The 15,958-nt window shown below is 41.0% G+C and overlaps 1 protein-coding gene across 1 annotated transcript in view; it reads right to left on the bottom strand.

Annotated features, from left to right (window-relative positions):
• Positions 1-492: 492 nt before the first annotated feature.
• The window catches only part of TNFRSF21 (TNF receptor superfamily member 21), a 112,022-nt gene continuing 96,556 nt past the window's right edge, over positions 493-15,958 (bottom strand). The window contains exons 5-6 of the mRNA XM_036766676.1: positions 6,431-6,659; positions 493-4,119 (exon numbers count right to left, since the gene is read on the bottom strand). Coding sequence (XP_036622571.1) covers positions 3,890-4,119; positions 6,431-6,659 — 459 coding nt within the window. The 3' untranslated portion in view covers positions 493-3,889. The remainder of the gene's footprint in view (positions 4,120-6,430; positions 6,660-15,958) is intronic.

The raw sequence follows: 15,958 nt of genomic DNA, 5'->3' as shown, positions 1-15,958 counted from the left end.
AAGGCCCTCTGAGAAATTTTTCTCCATGTTTAAGTCTCGCCTTTCTTCTGTGGAAAAGTTCTTTCACTTAACTGACCTGAGCCTCACACAATAATCGCTAAAACAAAAAGTAATTCAATTTTAGGGACCAAGAATACAAATATAGAAAGGAGAATATCAAGAGGCTTGAGCCTGCCTTTCAATCACATGTTGAACCGCTGAAGTGTTCAGAGAGGGGCATTCCATTTCCCTTTTTTTTCCTCTGTGAAAGAGGAATTCAGAAGTGCTGAGACATTGGCTAGCAGAACTCTGAGGTCAGTTCTTTTGGTGTGATGGAGCACATGACAGATCATTTCACTTGCTGCACCATGCTCATCTTCATTCCTGAGAAAAGCCCTGCTACATCAACTCCAGGAATATCCCCTGTAAAAGCTTTTAAACCATTTCTGCCTGGAGGCCTCCAATCACAGAATCTCCCAAGAGTGGGAGAAGCACCCCACTAATTTCAATCAATGAATCAATCAACAAGCATTTATTAAGTGCCTACTGTACGCCAGCTACTGTGCTAGGCACTGAAGATACAATGACAAAAATAGAAGTCCCTGCCTTCAAAGAAGCTTACATTCTAATGGAGGAAACAGCATGCATATGTATATATATATAAATATATATATGAAGTACATACAAAACAAATACAGGGTAACCTTGATGGGGAAGGCACTCACAGCTGGGAGAATCAGGGAAGGCTTCATGCAGAAAGTGGGGTTTGATCTGGGTTTTTAAGGAAATCAGGAATTCCAGAAGGTAAAGGTGGAGAGCAAATACATTTCAGGCATGGGGAACAACCAATGCAAAGGCACAGAGGTCATGGGTCAAGGAGTCCAGTTTGGCTAGGCTGTAAAGTATGTGGAGGTGAGTAATATATAGTAAGGCTGGAAAGGTAGTTTGGGAGCAGGTTGTGATGAGCTTTAAGAGCCAAAGTTCATACTTAATCCTAGAGGTTAGACGGAGCCACTGGAATTGAGTGAGGGGTGAGGAAGTAACATGGTCAGACCTGTGCTTTTGGAAAACCACCTTGCCAGTTATGTGGAATTTAGATTGGAAAAGGGAAAGACTTTAGGCAAGGAGCTCAATTAGGTCTTTTCAACAGGCCAGGCAAGAGGTAATGACCTGAACTAGGAATATAAGTGGAAATAAGGTGATAGACACAAGATGTGTTGTGAAGGAAAATCAAGATTTGGCGACTTATTGGATATAGTTGAGAAGTAGTTAGGAGATTAGTATCTGGGAGATGCCTGGTGGTATCTTTGACAGTTATAGAGTAGTTTAGAAAAGGGATGTGTTTGGGCACAAAGGACGATGAGTTCGGTTTTAGATGCCAAGTTGGAGATGTCTACAGTACATAATTCACAACATCCAATAGGTAATGTTGGACTGGAGTGTAGGATTGAGTCTTTGGCTGGATATGTAGATCTGACAGTCATCAACATAAAAATTACTAAACCTCTAGGAAGTGATGAGGTCACCAAGTGAAAGTGTGTTAAAAAATAGACCAGACAAACTGAAATACTCCTTTCCCTCCCTTCAATCTTTCCCAGGCCTTTCTTTAGCTTCTATGAAGGGCTAAAGGAGGAACATCTGGTTGCCCTGAAGATCTTCAAACCAGGTACTTAAGGGACTAGCTGGGTTAGTCCTAGGGAGCTTGTGAATGCTTCTACGATACACACTGTGAATGTGTCTGCATTACACACTGTCAGATGCTTCCAGTTATATGCGTATAAGTCTCCAAAAATGTGCATTAAGTGCATTAATCATCAGTCTACTGCTGGTAGGGACCTTAGGGATCATTTAGTCCAACCCCCTCAATTTACAGGTGAGGAAACAGAGGCTCAGTGGGTTTAAGTAATTTGCCCAAAGTTAGACAAACAAGTGGCAAAGCCAGGGTTGAACCCAAGTCTATCGCTTAACAAGCATTTATAAAGTGCCTACTACGTGCCATGAAAGAGTCCTTTGACTTCAAATCTTGTACCAATTTCAATGCACCACACTTTGTCCAGTGGTACATAAAAGGCTGATTTTTCTCCAAGAGGAAAAATTAGCAGATATGATAACACAAGCACAATTACTTCATTTTGCCAACATTTTTCAAGATCCTATTTCCTTTTGTTCGTAGGCATAATCCTCTGAAGCAACTTCAGGGGCAGTGGGAGTTCTGAAAATACTCAGAAACTATTCTTATGTGACATCATACAAACACAATGGCTATTCAGCCTTTGCTTTTAGATCTCTAGTGACTAGAAAAAAGGGAATGAATATTTATTAAGAGCCTACCATGTGTCGGGCACTGTGCTAAGCACTTTACAAATATTATATCATTGGACCCTCATAGTAGCCCTGCGAAGTAGGTGTTATTATGATCTCCATTTTACAATTAAGGAAACTGAGGCAGACAGAGGTTAAGTGACTTTCCCATAGTTATACAGCTATTCAGTATCTGAGGCTGCATGTGAACTCAAGTCCTTCCGACTCGAGGCTGAGGGCTCTCTACTGTGTCACCTAGCTGCCAGAATGGGGAGATCACTACTACCTCCCAAGGCTAAAAAGCTCTTAATTGTTAGGATTAAGGATTAACACACCCAAACAAGTCAAGTAACAAACACCTAATATTTATTAATAAATTAGTACACTTGAAGGCATTTTATTTTCCACATCAGACCCTCACCACCACCACCACCACCACCATCACCACCACCCCACCACTCCTTCCATACCAAAGTAGCCTAGGCCACCTTCACATTCAATTCTTGCCATTGAGCATTAACAGACTCTGTGTGCGTGTGTATGCACATGTGCATGTGTGTGTGTGTGTTCATAATGGGAGCCTAAGAGTTGCAAATATATCAGACAAGAGTTCTTACAGTTGCAGCCATTTTAACAAAAGTGATTGCATGATGGTAGATACCACCAGGACCAAGCAAGGTTGTGAGGCCCAACTGGAACTATTGGCTATGCATGTATCAAAAACCAAGACATCTTGTAAAGCATAACTGGGCAAATCCGGACTGTGGAAAAGGGGCGGGTCCTGATGGGGCTCCGGTTCCTGCTTCCCAGAGTGCAGCATCAACATTGCGTGACTGCTCAGTCCACAATAGGAGAGGTTAAAATTCTCCTTTTTTTGGCTGGGATGCCACACAACCGTATTTGCAAGTCCTAAAGGCCAAAAAGAAGAACCCTTTCCCCATGAGAGCTTCCGCTTAAAAGGAGTAGGAGTAAACCAAACATTCTATGTATCGTCCAGGCGAATACCATAAATCAATGAGAGTGCTAGTCAAACATCAGCCGTGTATACAAATGATATAACAGGACACATTAAAAAGTTAACTCAAGTAAAAACAGGTCACATGAGCGTGACTCGGTATTGAGCCTCTAATTTCCTTTACCCCAGAGGAAAAATAATCATTGATATAAAACAAAAACTTTAAGGGAAGGGGAGTGGGAGGAGGGGGTGAAGGAATGAGACTTTGAATTGAGAACAAGAGAGAGACTAGACATTAAATTTAAAACGAACAAGAGGCTTTAGCAAGATCCCAAATTCAGTGTGCAGGGGCGGAGGAGAAAGGTCACACCATATTTATGGTGGGTTAAGTGAATTTAAAGTGCACAGGGTGATTGGAAGGAATATAAAAATGCTGAATAGAGAAAAGACAAAACTTTAAAAAAAAAACACACTGGCAGTTACAACTAGAAAGGATGTATGAACTTGTCCTTTCTCAAGAAGGGGAATGAAAAGAAAAGAACTCAAAACACTGGCCCTGTATTGCAGTTAAAAAAAAAGATCACGTCTCCTAGCTGTCCATCATCTTTCCCAAGCGCCCTACGCAATGATCCAGAGTGCAGTGTCCCCAGTGTCCTACAGTAGATCGGGAAGATGGCTATAAACAGAGTCCAGGAGTGTCTGACTGGCTTCCTGGCTCTTGACTCCAATAATCTCAAACAGCCTGTCCAGCTTGTCTTCAGCCTGAGGGATTTCCTCAATCACATGCAGTTCCTCTGGATTCAGGATATGGAGCATGTCATCAAAGATTGGCTGTAAGTCACAAGGGTCCAAGCGTACCTGCCGCAACACTGTGTCTTTCTTTTCTGTGGCAGAGGCAAGAGAGAGAAAAATACATCTGTAATCAATGATTCAGTCAACAAACATTTAATAAAGCACTTATTATATGCCAGACACTGTATCTTTCGCGTACAAAGATGAAAATAATGGGGGGAAAATAGATCCCGATCTCAAGGAATGTATATTTTAATGAATAAGACAAACAGAAAAATAACTAAGTACATATAAGATAGGTGGCACAGAGCTGGACCTGAAATAAGGAAGACCTGAGTTCAAATCCCACCTCAGACATTTTGGCTGTCTGCCTCAGTTTCCTTATGTGTAAAATGAGGATAATAATAGCACCTGCCTCGCAGAGTTGTGAGATGGTAAAATGAGGTGTTATTTATAAAGTGCTTTGCAAACTTAAAGTTCCATATAAATGTTTGGTGGTGGTGGTGGTGTTATTGGTGATATCAACAAGGGGAAAGCTGGAGGGACCATGAAAGTCCTCTGGAAAATGCTGGAATTTGAGACTACATGGCAGAGGTGAGGAGGGAGAGCCTTCCAAGGCATGGGAGACAGTCAGCACATAGGGCAATGTGGCTAGAAAAGCAGAGAGAAATGGCCAAGGCAGCAGATAGAGATGGCTGAGGCTATCTTTCTTTCACCTTTTCCTTTTTCTGTGTCTCCTCGCCTTCTGGTTTTTAAAAGTCTCAGTAAAACATCATTAATAAAGACTTGTAACAAGGTCTGTCTTGATTAGGAAAATAATGTCTTCAAAGAGAACCAATGATCACTTTCAGTCGTACAGAAGGCAACTTAAACTAGCCCAAAGAAAGCTACATTAGCAGAAGCTATTCAAGAGCCTCTTTTAATAAGCAGATAAAAAAATGGTTTGTATTTAACACATAGAAACTGGTTTGCTACAAATAAGTTCTTGTCAAACACTCTAAAGTGATTTAACAGAAGATGATTAAAATGCTTGGACAATTTTTTGGCTAACTTGAGGGAGTAGTAACAGCTTCTGTCCAAATGATCAAAAATCCCAAACTCATGTAGTCCGATCATTCACCCTCTTCTCCAATTTCAAGATTTCCGGCTAGGTGAAGTGAGTGGAAACCTATGGATAATTTCTTTAGCTTCACAACCACACTTTACATATGAGGAAGCAATCCCAAGGATTCAATGTTTAATGGTCTTTGGAGTTGGATTTATAGATTACATTCTTTATTACGAATACAAAACAAACTTAGGATCATAGGTTTAGGGCAGAAAGGGATCTCAGGGGTTATCTTCTCTGAGCACCTCATTTAGATGAGGTAGCTAAGCTCACCTAGTCCAACCCACTGGCTTTGTTTGTTTGTTTATGGACCAGATCTGTGATTTCAATGATATGAAAGTGCTCCTGGTAAGAAATCCCTATCAATCCAGATGATTACTTTAGTCTCAGATAGTCTGCTTGGGGTACTGAGGAATTAAGCAATTTGTCCAGAGTTATATGGGACCTAGAGCTTCCTAACTGGAAAGGCAACTCTTTATCCACTACTCCATTCTGCCTCTCCCCTCATGTTGCAGAAGAGGAAACTGAGGCCATCTAGTCCAACCCTCATTTTATAGATGAGGTTTAAGGGACTTATCCAAGGTCACACAAGTAGTAAGTAAAAGTCCTAGAATTTGAACTCAGAACTTCTGACTCCAAATCCAGCACTCATTCTACTATGACATGTTTAAAATCTCCTACAATATAATAGGATACTTCAAGGTAGCATAGGAAATTTCTATAAGGGAGAGTCAAACAAGTGATCATTTTTCCTATGGGCATCACCAACAAGGTACACATCATTGAAGAGGCAATCTTAGGATTCAGTATTCATTTCTACAGTATGAAGTTTGGCACTATCACTGCATGTGTACAATGTATGTGTGCATGTACGTGCGCACACGCGCGCGCGCGCGTGTGTGTGTGTTTCTAAATATTTTCAAGATGTACTTTGTTCCCTTTATTTAATGACTACTTCAGATCCAGGGGAATGCTGGGTATGATCATCTTTTGTTGTTAAGTCATTTCAGTCAGATATGACTCTTCGTGAGCCCATTTGGGTTTGTTTGTTTGTTGTTGTTTTGACAAAGATACTGGAGTGATTTGCCATTTTATAGATGAGGAAACTGAGGCAAATAAGGTTAAGTTAGAAAGTGTCTAGGGCCGTTTAGGAAGATGGGTCTTCTTGAATCCAGGCCCAGCACTCTATCTACTGCACCACCTAGCTGCCCATTCTTTTTTCCTACATTCCTTCAAATTAGTTTTAGGTGGAAATGGGAATGTGTGCTTGGCCTTGGGCTTGCTGACCTCCATACCTTTGGTAATAAAGGAGCCATTCCTGCTCAGAGCAGAGGAGCCACTGGATGTGGAATCACAACGGAGAAGGGGTTCTGACTCATCCACGAAGAAGCCCTTGTTCTTATCCATGGGGGATGGTTCCACAGTCAGGACAGTGGCATTCTCAGACTTCGGGTTGGGGCTAGGGATAGGGCTGGGACTGAGTGGGGTGGGACTTGATGGAAGGGCCAGCTTGTCAGCTTCCAGCTGTAAACAGGAAACAAATAAAGCATTTTCTTCAGCAAATAATCTTCGTTTTCCTTTTCTTGTACTTTTCATACTGTTCAACTCTGCCCTGCCCCCATCCCCTTTAAATGTCTTGCTCTGAATAACAGAAAAATTAGATCATAAACAGTTAAACTTGAGCAAACCAATCCCTCCATTTTAGAGATAATGAAATTGAGGCCCATAGAGGTGAGAAAAAGACTTGCTAGCTAGTGGTAATGCCAGGACCAAGCACTCAGGTGCCCTGAGTTACTTTTTTTCCATTGTACCACACAATTCAGTAGTTCACATTGGATTTAAAGCAGCAGCATACCTTGAAAACATCAGTCTACTGCTCCTGTGGTAAAGTTATATGGGGTCACCTAGCCTTTTAAAGTTTCAGTAACAGTAATTATCACCTCTTCAGGAGAAGCTATGCAAACAAGTGTTACATTATTTCTCATTTTAAAAAATAAGCTAATGAAAACCCACAAAGGGAAAGTCACTTTGAAGTTCACAAAAGATAGTGAGTAGTAGAGTCAAGACTTGAACCTAGGAAAGGCACTTCAGAAAGGGTTCTGGACTTGGAGTCAGAAGACCTATGCTTAAAATGAAGAAATTGGATTAATCTCTAAAATGGGAGTGGGGGGAGGGAATAATCATTTATTAAGTGCCTACTATGTGCCAGGAACTGGGCTAAGTGGTTTTACAAATATTAACTCATTTAATTCTCACAACAAGCCCATGAAGCAGGGGCTATCATTTACCGCATTTCACAGTTGAGGAAACTAAGGCAGACAGGTTAAGTGACTTGCCTAGGTTTACCTAGGCAAGTAAATATCTGAAGCCAGATTTGAACTCAGGTCTTCCTGACTCCAGGTTAAGCATTCTATCCACTATGCCACCCAGGCACCTCCAAAGTCACTTCCAGCTATAAATATATTATCCTATGATTCTAGATGTGTTCTCTTAAAACCACACCAAAATTGTATTTAAAACAAAACAGAAATAATAATAATAATAATGGTTAAGAGGGAGAGAGAGAGGGAGGGAGTAAGAGAGAAAGGGAGAGAAAAGAGACAGACAGAGAAAGAGAAAGAGAGACAGAGAGAGACACAGGGAAAGACAGAGAGAAAATATACTACAAAAGCAAAGCTAGAAATGAGAGAAGAACCAAGACCATATCATCACACTGTGCCATCCCCATGAACTATCCAATTCAACAAGTGTTTTTTAAAGCACTTTCTATGGATCTGTGCTGGGGGAAAAAAAGAAAAATTAGCAAACAGTCCCTTGGTTTCAATCAGTATCAAGTCTACTACTTGGAGGTGTATAATATGCAAACAGAAAAGTAAATGCAGAATGATCGGAAGAACAAGATAACAGCTGGGAGAGGTACCAGGAAAAGGTTCCCATAAGAGGCAGAATGTGAGCAAAACAAACAAAGGTCACACAAGGAGGGAGTGTTTGAAGCCACATTTGAACTCAGGACTTCCTGATTCCATGCCTGGCACTCCATCTAATGCACCACCTAGCTTCCTTAAAAAAAAAAAAAAGACTTCTGAGCCCACAAACCTGGGCAATTGGAAGGATGTTGGGGCTGTGAAGAGAAATTGGGAAATTGGTAGGAAGAACGGGTTTTGGTAAGAAAGTAATGAGGTCCACTTTGTACATGCTGAACTTGAAGTGATGACTAGACATCCAGACAGAAATGGCTAGCAAGCAATGATAAAGCAGATAATGCTCAAGAATCAATCAATCAACATTTATTAAGTGCCTAGTATGTGCCAGGAACCATGCTAAGTACTAGAAATGAATTCAGTTCTAGACATAACAGTTTTGAGAACCTTACACATAGAATAGCACCTATGGAAACTGATGAGATAACCCAGAGTGGAGAGAAGTGGCCAAAGCTGATGCCTTGAGTGCTACCCATGGTTAGGAGGTGGGACTTGGATCATGATATAACCTGCAAAGAAACTGGTGAAGAAGAGGGCAGAAAGACAGGAGGACCAGTAGAGGGCAGTGTCACGAAAGACAATGGAAGGAGTATTCAGAAGGTGGGCATGGTCCAGTGTCAAAAGCTAAATAGAAAAGGCCATCAAGACTGGGCAATTAGGAGATCATTGGTAACCTTGAAGATATAGGTGTTTAAGACAAGTGCTCAGGTTAGAAGTCAAGTCGCAGGGATAGAAGAAGTGAGTAGAAACGTAATTAATCAATCAAAATGTATTCATTTATCACCTGCCCTGCATCAGGCACTGTCTTCAGTGCTCAAGATACAAAAAGCAAAAGTGGAAACAGGCCTTGCCCTTAAGGATCGTAAGATTACAGATTGGAAAGGTGGAAAAAATGTTAAAGGCCATCTAGTCCAACACCTTTCATTCTACAGATGGTAAACTGATGCCCAGAGAGATTACATAACTTGCCCAAAGTCATTCAGGTGGTAAGTGGAAGAGCTGGATTTTGAATTTGGAATTCAACATTCTTTCTAACTCTGCTTCCCACTCTTTGGAAGGCTTACCTCCCATGGGTGGAGACAATATGTACATTTTATAGATAGAGACAGATATTTACAAAATACACAACAAGACAAATCTCAGGTAATTCAGGGGAGGAAGTACTGGAAGTTGCAGAGGTCAGGAAAGGTGACCCTTGGGCTAAATTGTAAAGAATCCTTAAACTAGGTATTCTAGGAGATACAAAGGAGGAGGGAGGTTATTCCAGGCATGGAGACTGAGAATGGAACAAGCATTCCTTAAGTACTTAATATGCACCAAACACTGTGCTAAGCCCTGGGAATATAAAAACACTCTCCCTACCCTCAAGGAGTTCATGTTCTAATGGAAAAGACAACATGCAAAGAATTACGTACATACAAGGCATAGGCAGGGTAAATTGGAGATATATAGTAATGAGGCCAGTTTGGTTAGACCACAAAGTTCTTCAAGAGGACTAATGTGTAATAAGGCTGAAAAGGTAAATTGCAACCAAGTTGAGAAGGGCTTTGAATTCTAAACAGAGGACTTCATTTTTAATTATAGAAGTAATAGGGCACAACTGAAATTGACTGAGAAGTGATATAGTCAGACCTGGGCAGATAGACCGGATTGAGGAGAGACCAGGCAAGGAAAGCAATCAGGAGGCTTTTGCAATAATCCAGTCTGCTAGTGGTAAAGACCTGAATTGGGAGAGCAACAGTGTGAGTGGAGCAGAGGAGACATATTGGAGAGTTATATCATGACAGGAGACAGCAAGGAATGGGAGGTATGTGGTAGAAGGAATCATAGAATGGTAAGAGCTAGAACGGACCTTACCAATGTCCAATCCTCTCATTGTTACAGGTAAGGAAATAAATAGAGAGTGCTGCTTGTTGGTATCAACCTCCAAAGGTTACAAACCTTTGCTACCAGTCTCAGAAAAAAAGGAAATAGGGATATGAATTGCTTGTTTGTTTTTAAGATGAAAATGATATTGCAGAACATTCATGACTCCGGTCAGAGCTCTGAAAAGTACCTAAGGCATGCTGCTGTCAGAAGCTGACTAACAGGACTAACATTACTAGTTTGCCCACCCTTGGGAGTGATCATGGACACCCTGTGGTAACATAATTCTGAGGAAACTGACCCATCTGTGGGAGGATGTAATGTAAAGAGAGCTCAGCATGGCACTTGTTGAATCCTTTGGTCCATTTATTTGCTCTCTTAGAGTCCCATGAATTTGTTAAAAGTTGGGGGTCTGGCGAGTCCAGATTCCACAGAGCAGAGTATGGCTATGACCTGAAATTCTCCCAAGAACTGATTCTCAAATTCCCTTTATAGCCCCCATTATTTTAACGACAAATTTTTCTATATCCAGGGTGAGTTGTTACTTTTAAGATATGGAATCTTAACTCCTAAATGGTTTAAAGTCACATAGTTGAATTGGTTTATTTCAATTTCTTGCTATTTGGGAACTTGGATCTCTCCTATTATACAAAAGAAAAAGAAAGAATCCTCCTTTTCTTCTTAATCACCTAGTCACAGGATAATAGACTTAGAACTGGAAGGTAACCTAGAATAACCTCAGTATTTAGTATAACCTAGTATTTAGCGGTAACCTAGTATAACCTCACCCCTCACCATTTTATAGATATAGAAGCAGAGGGTGAGAGATGAAGTCATTAGCTCAAGTCATACAGGTAAGGTAACACAATCAAATTTAAACTCGGGTCTTGTAACCCCAAATTGAGCACTCTCTCCACGGTTCCATGCAACCCCCCAACACATACCACTTGGGTCACTGCCTCATATGCTCTCTGACTTTGCATCATATATGATTCTGGTTCTTTTTTCTTAACATCCCAAGTCATGGCTCTCTGAATCCTAAACCAACTTTGTCCTTTGTTTATTCAGAAGAACGCAAACTCCTCGAGGATAGGCACTGCTTCACTTTTGTCTAAGATGGTGCCTGGAACATAGTAGGCATTTAATAAATGCCCGTTGATTGAATGACTGATCCACCAACCCCATGGCTGACATCCATTCAAGTTTCTCCATTTTAAGTGACAAATGCATAGCCATTCAGAAAAGCTGCAGTAATGAAGCGTCAAATAGTAATTTCCTTTTTCCAAGCTCAGAAATGCTGTTGCATAGACACAGACACCTGGGCATTCGTGTGAACAATCAGGGTAATTACCCTGGACACCTAAAGTTAACACATGTCTTTAACCCAGGTTCCATGGGTAACTACAATGAGAGATCTAGGGCAGGGGAACAGGAGAAAGGGAAAGGCTTACAAGATGCAAATGATAGCCACTCTTTTCTCTTTCTTTTTGGACTAACAATCCCTCAGAAATGTGAAGGCTGGCTTCCTCAAAGTCTCTTCCACCCCTAATTATGTTGGAAAACCCAACCCTGTGTGAAACAGCACCTGCTTTCTCCTCCCCAGTTAGGGCAGGAGGCATTGGGCACCAGGGTGATTTACACTTGATTGCCTGCCAGTTGTAGAAGGAACAAAGCAAACACAGCTGCCACTTTAACATCATTTAAGGCCTGAGGAAAAGAAAATTCCCTGCTGCAGATTGCAGATTCTGAAACGGCCTCGGCTGCCCATGTGTTCTGCTGCAGCAGGGCCTTTTCTCTACCACCCACACCTTGCTTGTGTTTCCAGTTTGCTTTGAAAGGCTTGGATCAGAATCCTTCTCAGCTGCCACCCTCCTGATCCACCAAAGAGTTGGGCTTTTTGCTTGCTTTTGTGCACGTCCTCTTGTGTTGCTGTTTTGTAATAGACCCTGGCACATCCCCCTCCTATCATGAAAAAGTACATGGTCATTCATAACACACATTTCTTATTCATCCAGTAGGACAAAGCCATATTTGTCCACATACTGGTTTCTCAGGAACATCTACCTCATTGGAAGATATGGTTCAGACAGTCAACACTGGGCACTGTTCTTGAGTTTTTAAAACACAAAACCAAAGAATTTGCCACCCACAAATCACATGCCTATAGGCTAAGAGATTGTGCATGTGCATATGCGTGTGTGTGTGGGGGGGGGGAGTGGAATCCACCCACCTCATTCTCCCCCTCCATGCCTCATGCTAATTCACAAGCTTACATTTTTCATTCTATTTCATTTTTGCCAATGGGTCCCTTTCAGCAGCAGAGGACTGGCTGAATTTCCACATGCTCCTGGATGGTGAATGCATAGTGGGATACACAGCTACCCTTTCTCCCTGCCACTGAAAGAACTCTAAGCAGTTATCAAAGGCCCCCTAAGAATTCTTTCAACATACTCAACATATTAAGCTAAGGTCTTTGTTTTTTTTTTTTTTTTTTTGGTGAGGGAAGGCCTGACCATGACTGCCCTCCAAGAATCTGACTTAGGTGGCAGAGACCCCCTTCTGCCCTGAGCTCTAGTAGTTAGTAGCAAACCAGATTTCTGAAAATTACATTTGCTGTTATATTTCTACTATTTTTCCCACATGGTGGGAAGAAAGTCACTAGATTAAGCTTTGTAAGAAAAATTTCCCATCACTGGGACTCTCACAGCAGCTTTCTCAGCTCCCAGAAATCTTTTTTTATTCCTTTGGCCTGTGTTTGCTTGTATTTATACCAAGGGAATTCCCCACACCCCCTTTTAAAAAAAGTTAAAGAACTTAATCATTGACAACATGAACATTTCAATACATAGAAAGGAAGACTGAATATGAAATCATGAACTTATGCTCATTTTTAAGTGCATGATAAAATGAAATATGGCAGTAACAAAACACCAGTTTATGTTCCTGAGTACTTCTCACATGTAATAAAATCGGGGCTGCAATGCCATACTTTCCCAGGAGGCATTGCTGCCCAATTCCTCATGCACTCAGAGAAGGAAATCACTCAGTGGTGAACATAACTACTAAGACAAACTGAAAGTGGATAATTAGGTTTGAGGGATCATCACCTTCTATAAAATGTCCAAGCTTTCTAAGAAGAATGGAGGATGCCACTTGGGCTCATCTAAAGTGAGTGAGAGCACTGGATTTGGAGTCAGGAAGATGAGTTCAAATTCTACCTTAGATACCTACTAACCATGTGACCCTGGGAAAGTTACTTAACTTCTCCCTGACTCAGTTTCCTCATCTGCAAAATGAGGGTAATTATAACAATCCTGACAAGTAGGTGTTGTTAAGATTAAATGAGATAACATGTACAGCAATTTGGAAATTTTAAAGTCCAGTATAAATGCTATTTATTATTATGGTTTAGTAAATATAAGGCTAGTCTTAAAGAGAGAAAAACCTGGCATCAAATCCTGCCTTTGACATATACTAGTTGTGTGATCACAGCCAAGTCACTTGACCTCTCAAAGTCTCAGGCCACTCGCTAAAGACTGTCAGTTGCAGCAATTTGCCTGATCTATAAGAGTGGAGGGAGGTTACTGGGATTTTCCTATACCTATGAAATCACTGTCTGGACATGCACATGCATGCACACGCACACACATGCATGCACACACGCATGTGCACACACACACACCCCATAGCTCTCTATTCCACTAATGCTATAAATTAAAATTCAGCATATTGAGTTTGTTTTAAATGAGACATAGCTATAGAATTATTTAGGTACCATACGATAATACACAGTTGCACTAAGAAAGCAAGCAGATTAATTCTCAATAGGCTCCCCCCTTCCCAAGAGCTAGGCCATAATGGCATATGTACTACTGTTCCTTTAAAATTTTGCAGCTGCTGCAGAGTTTGTTTAAACTGGTATCCAAGAAACAAGGAGGCTCAAAGATGTGCCCATGGCTTTGGCAAGTCAGGTCTCAGAGTAGTGCCAGTTTTTATCAGAATTTATCTTGCCTTCTCTCTGATTCCAAAAGGCTGCTGCCAAGAGGCAAGAAACAGACCAAACTGCAGAGACTGACATCAAGTTTGGCTGCTTATTTCAACATGCTCATCAGATATTTGAAGGGACTTTGGAGACAACAGTAAAAATTCAGTCTTTGATGTTTAAGTGCCTGGTGGGAATTGTGTTAATCTATAAGATTCATTTGGGAAATGATGTTATAAATAAGGAAAGAAGAATTAAAGAAAGGGAGAAGATAATTAAGGTGTTACACCTTTACTTGAGAAGAATAAGCTTGTACCACATCCATGAAGTAGAAAGAATTATAAAATGTTAGGGCTACATCAGTTGAAGAATGGCTATACAAGCTGGGTGGTATATGAATAGAATATTTCTGTGCTTTAAGAAATAATTTATGTGATGAGTAACAGAGAAGTATGAAAAGACTTATATGAACTGAGGCAGAATATAGTAAGCAGAACCAGGAAGACAATATACACAATGAGGATGACAATGCAAATGGAAAGAGCTACCAAAAAAAAAGGCAAAACTGAATGCCATGAAATTAGAACAACCGAATGGCCCCAAAGAAGAGAATTAAGAAGGCACCATCACTTCTTCTTATCAGAGGTGGGGGACCATGGGAATGAAATGCTGCATATATAATGCTCTCCCCCCCCACCCCCACCCCAATCTATTAGTTTTGCTGAATTGTTGTGTTTTCTTCTTTTTGTTAATTCTATTTTTTGAATTAACTTTGTTAATTCTATTAATCCTATTGTTAATTCTATTTTTTAAAGTGGTGGTTCCCAGGGAGGGGAGAGGAATACACTAGGAATGCAGATGATGAAAAAAAAATTATAGTCTTATCTTCTCATTTTACAAATGAGAAAAGTAAAGGCCGAAGGGCGGGGGGAGGGGGTGAGAGGGGGTAGCCAAAAGCCAGGAACTCAGAAGCCAAGACCAGTGCTCTCTCCATCATATCTTGTTCTATCAAGGAGTGAGGCCCTGCATTTACTTCTTACCCATCCAGCCAGAGATTTCCTCCATGATTAGATTCAATGCAATTACGTTTAGTTCCTCGCAATATTATACTAGTCCAGACTGATACAGGAAGAAAGATAAATTCTTCCCTTCAGTGGACAGGGAAGTAAGTCACGCACAAGAGGAACAGTTGTTGACCACAGTTTCTTTTCCCTCTAGATTTCTACAGGTCAATGTCCTCTACAAACTCTGAGGCACTACCACCCACCTTGTGGGTGATATATTAAATAATATTCAGTAGTGTTTCCCAACTCTATCCATTCCATGGGCACTGAAACTTGATCCTAGAGAAGAGATGATAGATGAAAAATATTTCCTGACTCTCTGTGGTGAAGTAGTGGGTACTTATGGGTATGGAAAGCCAGATACACTGTTAAAACACAAAAATTTCTTGGTCAGTTTTGCTTGTTTTCTTTGTTACAAGTGAGGATTCGGCTTAGAATGATGTCACCCACCTGTCATCCCCACTACTAGAGGGTGGGGAACTGAGGCTGGTAAGCTCAAAAATAGAGCTAGTAAATGTCTAACGTAGGAATGGAACTGTTTTCTTTTCTCAAAACTGCAAAGTTCAGAGCTCTCCCCACTATGCCGCAATTCCTTGAAAATCCATTTGATTGAAATGGGAAAGGAAATATAATTCTTTAGTTCAGAAAGTCACAGTCAGAATCAATGAATCGAGAGCCTAACATGTACCAGGCACTGTGCAAAGCACTGGGGAAACAAAGAAAGAAACAGTCCCTGCCCTCAAGTAGCTGACAGTCTAATGGATGAGACAATATACAAATAGAAGCTGAAAAGGCAGGGGGAGGGGAGATTACCCAGCTGGGAGCATGAAGAAATTCTGTAACTGGGGTGGGAAATGATCTGAGGTGGTATGAGTTACAGAGTTGATTTGCAGGATTATTTTGTACGTTGCAGGATGATAGCAACTAGGT

Source organism: Trichosurus vulpecula, chromosome 7, assembly GCF_011100635.1.
Source record: "Trichosurus vulpecula isolate mTriVul1 chromosome 7, mTriVul1.pri, whole genome shotgun sequence".
In the NCBI taxonomy this organism is placed as follows: Eukaryota; Metazoa; Chordata; class Mammalia; order Diprotodontia; family Phalangeridae; genus Trichosurus; species Trichosurus vulpecula.
Note: the sequence above shows the minus strand (reverse complement) of the source record. Positions and strands in the feature narration are given on the sequence as shown.